An 18,140-nucleotide genomic window follows, 5' to 3' on the forward strand; every position below is an offset into this window, starting at 1 on the left:
TAATACTTTTTATATTTTAGATATACTGGGTTAAATACAAATGTATTAAAATTAGCTTAATGTTTCTTTTTACTTAAGAGTATGACTACTAGAAAACTTAAAATTACCTTTGTGTCTCACTTTATCAATCCATTTATTGAACAGCAATAATATAAACAGTTAGTGTAATTAAGATATTGATTGTGAACATCTTTTTATGTTGAAAATGTTGCATTAGGAGAAATATATCACCTAGTAAAATACTAGAATAATTAACTATCAAAGGTGTATTATTAAATCCAAGTGCAAAACTCCATATACTATCTTTTATTAAAGACACGTACACTACTCTATCAAACACTGAACCTCTACTGAGCAAAAAACTAACCTGCTCATTCTGAATGACTTGGCAAATACAGGGTTTACAAAATACATGTGCACAATGTGTTATCACAGGAACTGTTAAAGAATCCAGGCAAATTGCACATTCTTCATCTGAACCTGAGCTCAGAATTAATTTCATCTTCCTTATTAACTTCTTTCTCAGTTCTTCGGGTGTATCATTTCCTAGAGAAAAGGCTGAAAAATTAATTTCAGAGCAAGGTTTGTAATATGACAAGTTAATCTATCTTATATAAGGAAAAGTTTCGACTGCCAGTAGGGAAAGTCTCTCATAATTTTCTGTCACAGGCAAAAAGCATAATTTAAATTGGAAATTTAAGAAACATTCAGAAGCCAAAACAGTAGCCAACTCACATAATATACCTCATAGAGAAGCATCATTATAACATGATAGTGGCATACTAGCACACAATAAAAGGCAGATCCAATATGAATCTTTCATCAAAGGGTATCTATCACTGGAATTCCTGGAAAGACCTCATTATAATTCCATTTCACTGGCAAAAAAAATTATTGAATATATTCCTAGCTGAGTCTCACACTAAAAGCAATCTCCATTTGACAGAACAAAATAACAAACTAAATGTATGCCACATAAAAAAAATTGATCATTCTTATCTAAGTATCTCTGACAAATACAATGATATGAAGCAAACAAATTTACCTACCTGAGGGGCCATTGGAAGACACTGCATTTGTAAGAAGGTAAGTATGGCAACAAATTTGCCGCAATCTAAGCAAAAGACCCAGGACATCTGCATAATGTGCCAAGACAGTACCTTCATTAAAATACCTAGAGATTAAAATGTCAAATATTACTAAGTCTGCTAAACAATAACTTCCTATTCTAAAACAGCAGAGTAAAATGGTATTGTTCTTTTCTTCTCTAGAAATTACTCCAAAACAAGAATGAAAAATAGAAAAGCAAACTCTAATAAAATCAGGAGAGATCTTTAACAATAACGCACAATATATGAGAAATGGTTGCAATTGCAGTATAAGTCAGATAGGAAGATGCTGAGAGAGATGACTGCAGATCTCAAACAGAGCTGCCAAAACGTAATTCTTTAAAATGGATGGCATGCCCTGAGGGGAAAATCAATACCTCTCATGTGCAGAAACAGGAACAGGGTGCATGCTTGGTGACTTGAGCTTCCCTGCAGACATTTTTATCAAAAAAGAGGGAAAGTAAACTGAATACAGAAACATACAGATGCACTGTGTTTTTCAAAAAAAGACTATGGGTACAGCACTCTACACTCCAAGCACCCCTAAAGTTTCTGATCTCTGTTTATGTGTACTAATAAAACCTAAAGTAACTCAACATGTAACCTTGACTCTTAAGTAAATTGGGTTATTTTCTGCTGGTCTGGGACATGATTATGACCTTTCCCTTTACGTACATCTAGACTAGCAAGCAGCTAGTCCAAGAAGAACTCAAGATATTCAAATATAAGTAATAATCAGCAGAGAGCAAAGGTAGGGAACACATGGCAGTGAAAGAAAACTCAGCAGAAAAATGTTGCCACAGAGCAAATAAAAATTATGACCAAGGATACTGTCACAATTTAACACCACTCAATAAAACAATTCCTCCAAAAAAAAGGGAAAAAGAGCTTTGAAAAAATATGGCAAGAGAATATAAGGAGCTGAAAAACGAGCTGGTATGGCTCAAGAAAGTGAAAGAAAACAGTGAATCATCAGAGAAATGAAAATCACACTGAAACCAATATAAGCCAACATAAAAAAAGACTAGTCACTGATAAAAACATAGAAAAAGGATGCAGGAAACAGGATTGAGAAAATCAAGATTAAACACAAAAATGTAAAATATCAGAAATAAAATGATACCTATGGAATGCAGATAAAAGACATCTAACATACACAGAGAGAAATAAAATAATGGAGCAGAAAATAATATTTAAAGAAAGCTTTCCAGGAAAGAGAAGAGGGGAAAAGCATGGAATCTAAAGATTTAAATAGTATCACATGTCCCAGGGAAAGTCAACAGAGAAGCTGCTGAACTTTAGATGAAAAAAAAAAACAAACCAGGCTTCCCCACAGAAACATTCTATACAAAATACAGTGTGGTACAATGACAATGTAGATTCTTAAGGAAATAGGAGATCCAAAAATTATATAACCAGACCATCTGATATTTAAGTATTTTAAGGCAACAGAAGAAATACAGCCTAACGACTAGGAGTACAAATTTTTAGAGCTAGCTGGTCATGAATTAAAAACTTGGCTGTGCCAATTTAATTATGTAACCTTGGACAGGTTGCTTAACCTATGTCTTGAGCTTCCTCAGTCGTAATAGTGGCACTGTAAAAGTACCTATCTCATACAACTACTGTTATTTAATTTAACATATGTGAAGTATTTAAAATAGTGCCTGGACTATATTAAGTGCTATACATGAATCTGCTGCTAGTATTAGTACTGTTAGTATTATGGCAACAAACACTTCTGAATATTCAAGAATGCAAGGAATAGGCAAAATAATACAAAGATTAAACTTCCAAGCTCCAAACCCAATTGCCAGAGTTTAACTATCAGTCCTGTCATTCACTAGCTGTGTGACAACAGTATAAGTCACCTAAACTACTCTGTGCCTCAGTTTCCTCATTTATAAGATGTGGATAATAATTATACTGACCTAACAGGATTGCTGTGAATACATTTAAAGCACTTAGATCAATGTATAACACCTAGTGAGTGCTAAATAAATGTTAGTAAATATATAGCCTATTAATAAGAGTACTTTAAAAATAACATTTTCTGAGAACAGTTTCAATAAAGTTAAAGTTTTTCAACTTTTTCAAATAGAATAACCTTTACTAACAGTAATTATTCCCTGGCACAGTCATAACTTACCCATACTCAGCATTTCAGTTTAAGAGATCTCTTTTGAGTGCCTACCATGTGCTAAATATTAGAAGATTCCTTCTATTTCACCAGCCATTGTTGTCTTCATAGTTAGATCTCTTTGACTTTACTCACTCCCTTGGTCATCTCATGGCTTTAATTACCATCCACACATAGGTGACTTTGAACTCGACTCTCCTATCCAACTAATTATTTGACATCTCTGATTGGAAACTTCACGGGCATCCTATGATCAATGTGTCCAAACTGAGCTTCTGATCTTAGCTTAAAAAAACCTCTGCTCTGGACCTGTCTTGGTAAACGGCAATTCCATCCCTTCAGTTATTCAGGTAAAAAGGTTTGAAGTTATCTTTGATTCCTCTTTCACATGCCATTAACATATCAACCAGCAAGTTCTGTTGGTTCTATGTTCACAATTTAACAGAAGCTAATCATTTCTCACTCCCTTTATCACTACTATGGTAAAAACCACCATCATCTCTTACTTTGACTGCCACTAGTCTCCCTACTTCTGACCTTATTCCTATTCAAATAACCTAAATCTGAACACAGCAGCTAGAGTGATCTTTTAAAAATATAAATCAGATTATGTCACTCTCCTGGCTCAAAATCCTTTAAGGTTTCCTGTCATAAAAAGTAACAGTCAAAGTCCTCAATATATGCGTTACATATCCCCATTCCAATATATCTCTGATATCATGACTATTTTCTCTCTTGTTCATACTATTCAGCCACACTTGCTTCTTTGTTATTCTTCAAGCTCACCAGGCATGCTCCCAACTGGGAGCATTTACACTTGCTCTTCCTTCTGGCTGAAACACCCCTTAATCCCAATTTCCTTTAGATCTTTACCTATTTATCATCTTCTCAGTGAGGTCTTTCTTAATACCCTGCTAAAACAGCTTTGGCATTCTCCATCCCCTTCCGTTGCTTTATTCCTTAAAACTTAATCATGTTTTTAAATTATCTGTTTCTTCCTATTAAAATATAAATTCCTTGAGTGCAGGGATTTTTGTCTGTTTTATTCTGCTGTATCCCAATGTGTACAAGTGCCTGGCACACAGTGGGCACTTAATACATTTTTGTTGAAAAAATGAATATGAAAAGAAATAAGATTTTGAACTCAGAAATCTCCTGCTTAGAACAATTTTTCCCACTCTCTCTAATTCCTACCAAACCTGCTTTGTACCTACCTCACTGAAGTTTTTATGTTTTGAAGATTCCCCTTTCACAGTCCTGTTCTGCTTTCACTTGTCTCTTATTCATTCTGTTCCTATGGGCTTTCACGTTAAACCTGATCTTGCTTGGACTAGAATTTCATACCTTCTACCAATCCTTAATCTTCTTGTTAAACCTGTTTCATCAGTTCCTATTCCCAGATTTCCACAGGATGTTGGAAATAGAAGCAAGCAAAATCTTCTGGCTAGCAATTGAGAACTTGTCATTTAATGTAAGCTTTAAATTGTTTCCTAACTTAAGAAATTACTTACCTGGTGAATTATACTATTATTTCATTCACCTTAACTATTAATTTGTAAAAAACACTGTAATTCATAGAAGCAAATTATCTTTCAGTATACTTCAAACTATTGCTAACACATCTAAATAAATGTCATTCAGTGAATGGGAAACAAAGTAAACAAAAACTATTTTTTAACATAGCTTTTTTTCTCCATACCTTCCAATAGTGGCTCTGCCTTCATTTTTCACAGACTGATAAATCTTTCTCTCTTCATCTGAAAGTGTAATGTGTTGAATAAACACTTTACGTTCTGGTAACTCCAAAACAGGTTTTCCTTTAATTTTGCTCGTCTTTGTTCTTCTAAGTGTAATATTTTTAATTAGGGACTGTAAACGCCTAATCAGAATAAAACAAATAATTATGTACCTTTTAATTTCTATATAAATTGATCCAAGAAGAACAAAACATAACATTTTAATTTGTTACTGTTTTACAGTTTCTGTAGAAGTGTTTTTAAAATCCCCTATTTGGGGTTTTAACCAATCTGATAATCACAGAAGTATACTACAAAAATAAAGTTATTAAAACAAATGTATGGAAATTTACCCTCAATACTTATCATAGTTTAATCTTTTTATATCCTGTCCTTGTTTTCTTAAGCTCTGCTCATCATTTTTGTTCCAATCATTAACTCTTTTACTTTTCAACTGTCCTGTCAACTCCATCACCAAACAGTCAACACTCAGATTCTAAGTATCTATTAAGTGCAAGGCACTGAATTAAATGTAAGAATACAAATATGGGTAACATACTACCTTCTGTAATGTGAAAATCAAAAGTATATAAATAAGTAATTGTATAAAATAATGAGTGCCTCCACAATAAAAAGATAATATGGTAATTCAGAACACACAAAAATCCTTTACAGGTTCCACAATCTTTACATTTCCTTCTCAGTACTGGAAAAAAAGAGACGTATTTATTCTTGTTTTTTCCCAAAATTGAAATATAAATACAATTTCCTGGAGTTTAAATAGTTGGTTTTGAGGAATCAAGTGGATAGTACTGCCAACTAGGTTAGTGGTTCTTGAAGCTTTTTCACTATAACTTACAGTAAGAAACACATTTTATTCTATCTAGCAAAAATATACAAACACATACAAAAGAAATATTTCACAAAATAATACCTACTATGTAGCATGCACTCTGATATTTACTAATCTCTTCTCTATTTCGTTGTCTTTTTAAATGCTGGCTACCACCTTTATAATGATTTTACGTCCCACTAACAGATCTCAAATCTTCAGTCTATAAACCGGCGCTTTGGTCAAAAAGTTGAACCATATTAGTCTACATCTTGCAAAATGGCTATTACTGAATTTTAATTTACGTTCTCAACTTTTGTCTGTCTCCATCTCCACCAGAAACAACCACATAAAACTTTCCTACACAACTTTTGCTGAGGTCACGGGACATCACATCATTCACTATATAGAGCTATATAAAGCCGGGTGCGGAAGCTCATGCCTGCAATCCCAGCACTTTGGGAGGTTGAGGCAGAAGGATCACCTGAGATCAGAAGTTTGAGACCAGGCTGGCCAACATGGCAAAACCCTGTCTCTACTAAAAATACAAAAATTAGCGGGGCGTGCTGGCGCACACCTGTAATCCCAGCTACCTGGGAGGCTGAGACAGGAGAATCACTTGAACCCAGGAGGCGGAGGTTGTAGTGAGCCAAGATCGCGCCACTGCCCTCCAGTCTGGATGACAGAGCAAGACTCCATCTCAAAACAAAACAAAAGAAAACAAAACAAAACAAAACAAAAAAACAACAAATAAATAAATAAAGCTATATAAGATATGAAAACTTAATGCACATTAGAGCCTCAAAGGATATACAATGTTTCCTGCTAAATCTGTTAATGGTGATTTTGGGGCTTTGGGGCTTAGCAACACACAAAAAACACAAAGTTATGTTTTTCCTTTCAGTGTAGCCAAAACAGGTGAAGGGTAGTTACTGACTATTAGAAATCTTTGTCTTTCCAAACAAGCATCACTAGGTTCTAAAAGACAAAGGCATTAAGCCATAAACACTTTTTAGAAGGAAAAGTTAAGAGTCAAGTTAAAATAGTAAAGAAAGTGCCAACTGGTTCAAGCTACTAACAGTTATTTGTAACTAGTATTAATCACTGTCTGAAATTACTTACCTAAGTCCTCCTTCATCTCCCATCGTGACAGGACGCTGTATTGTTCTATGCCACCATTCTCTATCAATAAATGGTTTAAGTTTTAAAAAGGAAAGAAGAGACCACAAGTCCTTTAAAGAATTCTGGATTGGAGTCCCTAGAAATAACAGGAAACTGTTGTTAACTCTTTAACCAGAGTATCCAATAAGAATATCTGTTCGGCCCAATCAGAGAAGACAACAATTGAAAATGAGCACTCTGTACCAGGCCCATCATTATCAATTAAATTAAACTATCAAGTGCTGACTATAATCCTTTATTAAATATATACACATCTCAAGATACAGTTGTGCTCTAATTTTTAGCTCTCACATGCCACAGTAGCCAAGAAAAAGACTGTGGAAAATACTTTCTCCTTATCAAGTACATCTGCTTATTTGGTTTTTAAAGCAGCAGCACTAGCAAGAAGGAAAAAGCAACTAGTTTAAGTTTACATTCTTTTCCTTACCTTCCAGTAAAGGTATTGTGAATGGCAAACAGGTTCGAGGATGGGAAACAAATCAGGATTATGACTGGATGACTAGAGTGTCTACTCTATTTCCAAGGTTCAAAAATAAGTCTAGTGACTGTTCCATAAATTATCAGCAAGTCAAATGTTGTTATATCATGGGCAATTATGAAAAACAACTCAAAACATTTGATTAAATTATTTCTAGGATTAATTTTGGGGCAGACTTTACACCCACTTGAAGTTTACTAAGTTACTTTACTAACTTACATAACGATACATTTTAGAGATTTAAGGTTTAGAGATTTAATAAGTTTAAGATTTAAGGTTTAGAGATTTAATAAGTTTAATGCTATGATTACCTGTCAAAACCCATCTTCTTTCTGATTCTAAGTCAAGTACAGCTTTTGTCTGCTGAGCATTTGGATTTCGTATGGCATGTCCTTCATCCAGGATCACTCTTAGCCACCTTATGCTATGTAATGGACTATCCCCTTTAGTCTGAAATAAATGTTTTATATGAATTAAAAAACACAGGAAAGTAAAATAGTACTTAATATGATTTGCTAACTAGTTGCTATCATTATTTAATATCAGATTTACTTTGTGCTAGGTACTACTTTAAGCACAATAATTATTGAATACTCACAAGTTTATAAAATAAGTACTTATTAGCACACCTAATTTTACAGATGAGAAAACTGAAGCACAAACTGCTAAGTATGTTACCCAAAGCACCATAGGTAATAAATGGCAGAACCAGCATTCAAACCCAAGCAGTCTAGCTCTCTGTTGAGTCACTGGTCAATACACTGAACTGTTCTACCTCAGATTAAAACATAGCAATGATATAGAAAATGGCAGTTGTAAGAATTACTTGAATTCAACAACATTACTTTCTTTTATATAAAAGGTAATATTTTTACCAGAAGACTGAAATTTTGATAGCATGGTATTTTTCAAAAAATTTTAACTTTTGAACAATTGGAATTATAAAGGTAAATATCAATTATACTAATTGGAAAACTTATGAACTATAACTACAAAAAAAGCATACCTTCAAACTGAGATATTAATCAAATCATTGTGATAGGAAATAATTTTCCAGAATATTAAAAAAGAAAATAGAATTCATTTACAAATTGCTTTATATACTTACAATCCAAATTTAAAATCATAACTTAAAATGCTCTAAACGAAAAATATTTCTGTCTGGGTGTGGTGGCACACGTCTGTAATCCCAGCACTTTGGGAGGCCAAGGTGGGTGGATCACCTGAGGTCAGGAGTTCGAGACTAGCCTGACCAATATGGTGAAACCTCATCTCTACTAAATAAAAAAAATTAGCTGAGTGTGAAGGCGCATGCCTGTAATCCCAGCTACTTGGGAAGCTGAAGCAGGAGAATCACCTGAAACCAGGAGGCAGAGGTTGCAGCGAGCTGAGATTGTGCCATTGCATTCCAGCCTGGGCAACAACAGCAAAACTTCATTGAGAGGGAGGGGGAAGAGGAGGAAAGGAGAAAAGAAAAATATTCCTAAATTAGCATCTAAATAAGATGCAACCCCCCTTTAATGCAAAAAGTAAAAAAAAAAAAAAAAAAAAAATTCATTTTCTATATATTATTAAGTATTTAAAAAGAAAAAAAAGTATAAAACCTGAATTTTGGAACACTCTAGAAACCTGTGGCATATTTCTTACATTCAATCTTTAAAAGATCTCTTAAGTATCAGCAATACTTACTCCATAGTCATGAGTTAAAATATTATATGTAGTCAAAACAATATCCTGTTTTGAAAGTAAGGCCGGTTCTCTAATACGATCAGGACCATAATAAACATAAAAATTCAAGTGTACATCTGATTTTATATGTTGTCCAAACTGGTCCTAAAGAAAAATTAGGAATATTTTTAACAATGAGCAGATTAGTGTCAGACTTAATATATGTATAAAAAAGTAACTGCCCTGGCAGTAGTGTGACAAATCCAACTACTAAAATTGTATGAAATCAAGTTTCCTGCAGTCTACACCAAAATAATAACAATAAGAAAAATGACACACACACAGTAATAGTGACGCATTATTTAAAATTGATTTGGCCCTACCAATCAGCAACTGATTCATTTTTAGGAGGAAAATCCAAAGTTCTTTAAAACAATAATGAGTTTTATAAAAATATTTTAATTAGAAGGCTCTTTAATGCTGTATTAGTTAGCAGATTTAATAATATAAAAATTAAACAGTAAAAGAACAACCACCAATATTTCAAGGATGCAGGCAGAGATTCAAGCACTATAGCCACTTTCTTTCATTCATTTATTAATTGGCCTACTACTTGCCAGCTATCAACTATGACAGTGATGTAACTAAAAACGAAGAACAAATAATCATCCCTGACTTTCTTGAGGACATGATCAGTTTTAAAAACTTATTATTTTTTTTTAATCATGAAAACACCAGACCTAGAAGATTTTCAGCAGAAAAAACCAGCCTGATTAAGTTGAAAAGAGAAGATACCAGGGAGACACGGCATGGAAACTATGAGGGGAGAGATGATGAAGCCCTAAACCGGCACGGCAGAAGTAGGAATAGGGTGGAAAGGACAGGTGTGAAATAAAGAAACTAAGGCAAGACTGATAAGACTTGGGGGCTAATTAAATATGAAATATGAATAATAATAATAAGACTAAGATGTTCTGATACTTCAATGACTACCTAGAATTGTGTGATTAAAATATAAGGAAGTTTAAAAAAAAAAAAAAAAAGGGAAAAGTGGGCATCCAAGTAAGAAAAAGACGTATATTTTAAACCTTTATCATTTTTGGTCACTATAGAATACCTGATTGAAGAAGTATACTAGGAAAACGTAAAAAAGTGAGAGGTGTAGTATGAATTTTAAAGTTAACAGCAGACAGTATTTACAGCTATAAGAATGAATGAAATTTCCTAAAGAGAGCATGTACAGTGAGCAAACATTAGGGACAGAGTCTACAGAATACCAATATGTAAGGAGAAGACTGTGCCCCTGCACTCCAGCCTGGGTGATGGAACGAGATTCTTTCTTTAAAAAAGGCCAGGCGCAGTGGCTCACGCCTGTAATGCCAACACTTTGGGAGGCCGAGGCGGGCGGAACGAGGTTAGGAGTTCGAGACCAGCCTGATCAACATGGTGAAACCCCGTCTCTACTAAAAATACAAAAATTAGCCGGGCGTGGTGGCACGTGCCTGTAATCCCAGCTGCTCAAGAGGCTGAGGCAGTAGAATCACTTGAATCTGGGGGCTGGAGGTTGCAGTGAGCTGAGATGCGCCATTGCACTCTGGCCTGGGTGACAGAGCAAGACTCTGTCTCAAAAAACAAAACAAAACAAAACAAAACAACCCAGCAAAGAAAAAAAGGAAAGCACATGTGTCAGACTTTTGGTACTTTCTGAATCTTGATGCCTAAATGGAGATCTAATGAACATTTTTTAAAATACTCTTTTAAAAAAACTCCATATTGTATGGAAATACAGAAAAGGCAGATTTAATAGGAACCAGAACAAAGAGAAACAGTTAAGTCAGGACAACAAACATAAAGGTTAAAGGCCTGGGATCCAAAGAATATAAAAGTTTCAAGAAAAAAAAAACAAGGTAAACTTTTAATTTGTCATCTATCTTCATTCCCGTTCTTTACAAGAAGGTTTAGAGATAGCTTACAAAATAAGACGTAACAAAAACAGTAATAAATGAGTAACATATTCAAGGCAGAGGAAAAGGGTAGCTCATTGGACATGGCAATATTGAAGGCTGAAGATCTCTGCAAAGGGAGTTTTTGTAGGGAGTGGAAGCAAAAACCAGACTACCAAGGACTGAAGAAAGTATTAAACATGAAATAATAAAGGCAAAAATGCAGAGAGGATAAAACATGAAAAAGTAAAGCTGAAAACGCAAAGAATTTCTCAAATAAATTTGGTAAAGAAGAAAAGGAGATTAGAATCCAGCGTAACAAAGAATCCAATGTGAGAAAACTGAATCAGTGGGTGGCCTTGAAATGGGACAGTGCATGTTTATAAAGGGATTACACTTGGAATAGAAGAAAATCAGCTTTTCTGGAGAATGAAGGGAGAGAACTATAGTTACTCCATTTCTAGACAGTGTTAGGCTCTTCTATCGATGTATGTATATATCATCCTCTCAACAGAAAATGAAATAGGTGTTATTTCATGAGATTACTTGCCTAAATACCCAGAACAAATATGTGGTTAAAGTAGGATTGGTACCCAGGTTCTACTCCTTTATCTGGATTATTTGAAGACAAAAAAAGGGAATATAAGTCAGTTCTAGCCTGCTCTGCAGAATGCTAGATCCTTTACTTGAGAGTCAGGAAGAGAGTATCTTGTTGAGACTGAAATTTTAATTCCTGATCATTGAGATCATTTGGATGTTCATCCCCTCCAAATCTCATGTTGAAATGTAATCTACAGGCCGGGCGCGGTGGCTCAAGCCTGTAATCCCAGCACTTTGGGAGGCCGAGACGGGCGGATCACGAGGTCAGGAGATCGAGACCATCCTGGCTAACCTGGTGAAACCCCGTCTCTACTAAAAAATACAAAAAAACTAGCCGGGCGAGGTGGCGGGCACCTGTAGTCCCAGCTACTGGGGAGGCTGAGGCAGGAGAATGGCATTAACCCGGGAGATGGAGCTTGCAGTGAGCCAAGATCCGGCCACTGAACTCCAGCCTGGGCGACAGAGCGAGACTCCGTCTCAAAAAAAAAAAGAAATGTAATCTACAGTGCTGGAGGTGGGGCCTGGAGGTGGGAGGTGTATGGATCATAGGGGCGGATCTCTCCTGAGTGGCTTAGTGTTAACCCCTTGGGGATGAGTGAGTTCTCGCTCTAAGTTCACGCGCGATCTGGTTGTTTCTAAGTTTGTAGCACCTCTCCACTCTCTCTTGCTCCCACTCTGGCAATGTGATGCTGGATCCCCATCACTTTCTGCCAAAAATGTAAGCTTCCTGAGGTTGTGTAAGCTTCCTGAGGCCTCACCAGAAGCAGATGCCAGCACCATACTTCCTGTAAAGCCTGCAGTATCATGAGCCAGTTAAACCTCTTAAATTATCCAGCCTGTTATTTCTTTATAGCAATGCAAGAATGGACTAACACAACCATGAATCCCTATATGCCAAACCAACCCTCATTCCTTTAAATTCAGTGTGCATGATCTCACCTGGCAAGATTTTGCCACAGTTTCCTGTCTGAACTTTACATTACCTGAACTTTTCTAAATATAAAATTATAATTAAATACTGGTTGCTCATTTTAAAAATACATCTCTATACCCCAAGCCCTAAAATAATAGCAGTTATATTGTTTATATCTCCATTAATACTCTAAACCTCATCCCGAAACTGCCATTCAAGTACCCATGAACTATCCTTCCCATAACAAACAACAAATTAAAGAAAGAACAGTTTTGTTGGAATAAAAAAATAGCAACAGACCATTAACATTCATTCTTCCAGTCCTTAGAGGAAAAATGATACACTAATCAGGACAAGGTGGATTTATTTCTTTTAAAATAAATAAACCAAAAACTTATATAAAAAAAGATAATTCATGTCATGGAAAAAAAGACTATATAAAGCCAAGAAGAGGTCACTAAATTTGACAATTAGACTATCACAAGTAGTCTTTTCCAATGCAATTTAGAGAACTAATGGTAGAAGCCAGATTACAATGAATTAAGGAATTAGTAAGTAAAAGCACAAAGTAGAAATTAACCCCCAAGAGTATGACAGTGAAGGAAAGCAGAAGAGCAGCAACTTAAAGATGCATATCAAGAGAATGCATTTTAAAATGAAAAAAACCTGAGTATGCCTCAGGAAAGAGCCAGTGGGAAGAGACTAAATAAACAAGGGAAAAAAGAACAGATAAGCAAATGTGGGAAAAGAGAGAATCCAATGTAGAGGTTAAATACTGGTCTTGAAGAGTACGATCTCTTCCTCCTCTAAGAAGAATGGCGAGGAGAGATAAACAGATAACTTGGAAGTGGCAAGAGTGGTGAGTGGTCCTTATATTCACAGGGATTCCAAGAGAGTCACTACTCACTATAACCAGAAGTTTGAAGCTCAAACTAGGAAGAAAACATATCCAGGCTGCAAATAAACAATTAATGAAAAGGTTCCATTCCAATGTCAATGTTTCAGAACAGAAAAGCAATCTGGAAAAAAAGAAATTTCTGGTGGGTAATCTTAAAAGGACAGGCTCTAGATTCAAAATGTTGGAAACTATATCCAAGATCCATCATTTATTAGCTGGATGACCTTAGGCAAGTTACTTAACCTCTCTGTGTTTCAATGTGGGCACCTGGAAAATCAGGATAATAGTTATGAGAATTAAATGAGAAAAATCCTTAAAAAGAGGTTAAGGACAAACCAAATAAATAGGAGTTGACTAACTGTTGTTATTGTTATAAAAGTCAGTTATTGTTGGTAGAGCTCTTAGAAAAGAGAGTTCCAAGAGTCAATTTGTAAATGTAGAGGAGTCAAACTATACATCTTTCCCACTTTGGGGGACAAAAATAGCAAAGGCAGAAATACAAACAAAATCTTAAGTTAGCAATTGATTATGTTCCTTTACCTTCTCTACTATATATCTTTAAAGAAAAATTTCTTCAATTCAGCAAACATAATCCAATTCATCTGATGAGTATTTGAACTTAGATATGAACTGATGACCAAGTATATTTTCCCCAATTAATGACTCTTTAACAGAATATTTTTTACCTTATAGATAAAATACAAATTATGCTACATTTTTAAAGGGCATAAAGACTTACAATCCAGTTGCTTAACACAGAAAGCGGACAGATGATCAGTGTTGTTCTTGGTCTCTCCTCAACATCAGTTTTCTTTGACCCCTCCACTGCACAAGCTCCTAAAAAAAAGAACAATTGATAGAACCTTTAGCTGTTTTTTCTGAAATATATACGTCAATAAGGAGATGGCAATAATATGCCTCCATGAAAAGATAAATTAGGAACAATTAAAATGAAGCAGATGGACTTTCAACAGGGAATAAATTTTACCTCGTCACTTAAAAAAACTAAAAACTAAAAGTGATGATGAGAAGAACCAAAGGACGGTGATAGAGTAGGTCACAAGGAGAAAGTCTCTAATATTTTCTGACACAGTCATTCATTAAGACGAACATTTGTGTTATGCAGTTTTCTGAATTTGTGTTATATTTAATTTGGTAGCCAGCCAAGATGGCCCCCGATGATCTCTACTTCCTGATATTCACAATCTTGTGTAATCTCCTCCCACATGCCACCAGGACTGATCTGTGTGACCAACAGAATATAGCAGAGAAGATAGTATGTCACTTCTGAGATAGGTTATAAAAGAAGAAGCTTCCGTATTGGGTGTGTGAGCTCACTCTCATACTCATTCTCTTCCTCCAATCTTTTACTCTGGTGGAGCCAGCTGCCACACTGTGAGACCACTCAGGCAGCTTATGGAAGGATGCACGTAGTGAGGATCCAAAGACTACAGTTAGCCAGCAAGTAATGAGATCTGCTGACAACTATGTGAGTGAACTTGGAAATGGATCCTCCCTAAGTCGAATGTTCAGATGACGGCAGCCCTTGAAGAAGAGTTTGATTGCAACCTTGTGAGGGACCATAAGCCATTAAACCATCCAGCCATGCCACTCCGATTCCTAGCCCTGTCAAAATGTGAGATAATAAATATCTGATTTTAAATGGTTAAGTTTTAGGATAATTTGTTACACAGAAATAGGAACTAATATATTTACAACAAAAATTCTTAATACTTTTCTGTGGAGCATGTTTAAAAATAGTAATAATAAAGTGTTTTTACAAATTCTTGAAATAAAATTCTAGAGCTGGTATCCCTTACCAATGGAATATCTTTCAGTAAACTTAAAATGCAAATTTCTGAGTTTTCAAAAAATTGTATTTCCACACTAATTTCAGAATTAAAATGGAAGGTGAGCAAAGTATAATACTGTATCTATGTATCATTCACAACTTGCTTTTTTCTCTCAGTGCTGTCTACAGTAGTCCCTCCTTATCCACAGGTGGTATGTTCTAAGACCCTCAATAGATGCTAAAAACCATAAATGGTATCAAACCCTATATATAATGTTTTTTCCCTATATATACCTACGATAAAGTTTAATTTATAAAGTAGGTGCAGTAAGAGATTAGTAACAACAACAGAGAATAAAATAGAACAATTATAACAATATAGAGTTGACCCTTAAACAATGTAAGTTTGAACTATGTGATGCACTTACATGCAAATTTTTGTTAACCAAACGTGGATTAAAAATACAATATGGGCTGGGTGCTGTGGCTCACGCCTGTAATTCCAGCACTTTGGGAGGCCGAGGTAGGTGGATCATGAGGTCAAGAGATCAAGACCATCCTGGCTAACATGGTGAAACCCATCTCTACTAAAAATACACAAAATTAGCTGGGCATGGTGGTAGGCACCTGTAGTCCCAGCTGCTTGAGAGGCTGAGGCAGGAGAACTGCTTGAACCCAGGAGGTGGAGGTTGCTGTGAGCCAAGATTGCACCACTGCACTCCAGCCTGGGCAACAGAGTGAGACTCCATCTCAAAAAAAAAAAAAAAAAAAAAAACAACCACAACACTATTTGCTGATTGCAAAACTCATGTATATGGAAGGCTAACTTTTGATATATACCTGCTGTCCTGCAGGGCAGACTGTGGGACTTGAGTATGCGCACATTTTGGTATACACAGGGGGTCCTGGAACCAACCCGACATATACTGCAGGATGACTGTACTGTAGTAAAACTTATGCAAATGTGGTCTCTCTCTGTCTCTCAAAATATCTTATTGTATATAATATTTTAGAACTGAAACTGTAGCAAGTGAACCTGCAGATAAATAACAACTGTGTTTGAGATTTATACTTACTAGTATTTGTAGCTCTAGTGTATTCATTTTAACCAATGCATAGCATTGGACTGCATAAGCAGATTACAATTTATTTCCCATTCCCTACAGGACAACATGTACGTTATTTCTTATTTCATTAAAATAATGCTGCAATGAAAACCATTTTTTCATGTCTCCTTATTTATATCTACAGAGTTACAGGTGGTCTACATTCAGCTTCATTGTATTTTTGTCCAGTTGCTCTCCTTGGTAATTGGCACTACCATCAACAATGCATGAATTCCTGTTGCTGCGCAACTTTGTCAATACTTCGCATTGTGAGATTGTATGCTACCATGTCTGGCTAATTTTCTGTATTTTTTTTTATAAATGGAATTTTGCCATGTTGCCCACCCTGGTCTTGAACTCATGGGCTTTGGCCTCCCAAAGTGCTGCAATTTCAGGCATGAGACACCATGCCTGCCCCCACTATTCCTTTAATTTGCATCTCCCCAATAATTCCTTTTTTTTTTTTTTTTTTTTGAGACAGAGTCTCGCTCTGTTGCCCAGGCTGGAGTGCAGTGGCACGATCTGGGCTCACTGCAAGCTCCGCCTCCCGGGTTCACGCCATTCTCCTGCCTCAGCCTCCCGAGTAGCTGGGACTACAGGCGCCCGCCACCTCGCCCGGCTAGTTTTTTGTATTCTTTTTAGTAGAGACGGAGTTTCACCGTGTTAGCCAGGATGGTCTCGATCTCCTGACCTCGTGATCCCCGTCTCGGCCTCCCAAAGTGCTGGGATTACAGGCTTGAGCCACCGCGCCCGGCCTCCCCAATAATTCTTAATCAGCATATCTTTTCCAATGTTAGTTGGTTATTTGGGTTTTCTTTCTATGGACTCCACAGGTATATCCTTTGACTATTCTCCTATTGGGTGGTCTTTTTCCTATTGTTTGGGAAGTCCTTACATAGTCTAGAATTGAATCCTTTGTCAGTTACACTCTATACACATTATCTTCTTCAGTTTTATCATTTTTTACTTTTGTTTATGACACCTTTTGATGCATGGAAATTTAAAATGTAGTGGCATTTAATCAATCTTTTCCTTATGACCTTTTGTGCCTTACTAAAGAGATCACTATCTACCACAGGGACAATTGGGATTATGGCTTCTTTTTCCATTCATAGAATTTTGTTTCTATTCTGCTTCTCTTTCAAAGGTATGCTTAGTTTGGTTAAAACCAAAATGACATACAGCTGTGACTTTTAAAATTTTCTCTCTTGTATCACAGCTATGCATCTGCAACTGAAAGCGGTTTCCAACGTGTAATTTAATTCTATCTCAATTGAAATTTCCACATTTCTTTAAATTTCTAAAATTCCACCCAGCATGCCTATATTTTCTATTTCTAATGATCTGATTCTTGGACCAAAAGTCGGCTCTTTCTCATGAGTCTGTTAGCTCAAATATCATCTTCTTAAACAAGCCCCTTCAAGTCAATCTTTACTTCATTATCCTCCTTTATTTTCTTCACATTACTTCTCATTATTTAAAATTATGTTGACTTGCTTATTGTATGTTTCTCTCATCATTAGATTACATGGTCTATGAAAACAGATAGTGTGCTATATCCCCAACATGTAAAATAAATGGAGACCAAGGGACAGAGATATAATTTGCACCAAATCTCCTCAACCTTAGTTAAATATCTTCCCATCTCAAATATTTAGTCTCTTAAGCAGTGTTGTTTTCCTATGAATTACAAAATATAAAATCATAACAAAGATCACTAACATTTTAAAATGAAAAGAAAAT

General features: G+C 35.6%; 1 protein-coding gene across 4 annotated transcripts in view; it reads right to left on the minus strand.

The window, feature by feature from the left end:
* HLTF (helicase like transcription factor) overlaps positions 1–18,140 on the minus strand; it is a 54,559-nt gene that overhangs the window by 9,978 nt on the left and 26,441 nt on the right. For 3 of the 4 annotated variants that reach the window (XM_023215400.1, XM_023215399.1, XM_023215397.1), the window contains exons 14-20: positions 14,239–14,336; positions 9,167–9,310; positions 7,789–7,927; positions 6,940–7,075; positions 4,949–5,128; positions 1,050–1,174; positions 368–546 (exon numbers count right to left, since the gene is read on the minus strand). In XM_023215400.1, coding sequence (XP_023071168.1) covers positions 368–546; positions 1,050–1,174; positions 4,949–5,128; positions 6,940–7,075; positions 7,789–7,927; positions 9,167–9,310; positions 14,239–14,336 — 1,001 coding nt within the window. Of the gene's footprint in view, positions 1–367; positions 559–1,049; positions 1,175–4,948; positions 5,129–6,939; positions 7,076–7,788; positions 7,928–9,166; positions 9,311–14,238; positions 14,337–18,140 lie in introns of all 4 variants that reach the window. The other variant, XM_023215396.1, reaches the window with a different exon arrangement.

Source organism: Piliocolobus tephrosceles, chromosome 2, assembly GCF_002776525.5.
Source record: "Piliocolobus tephrosceles isolate RC106 chromosome 2, ASM277652v3, whole genome shotgun sequence".
Lineage (NCBI taxonomy): Eukaryota > Metazoa > Chordata > Mammalia > Primates > Cercopithecidae > Piliocolobus > Piliocolobus tephrosceles.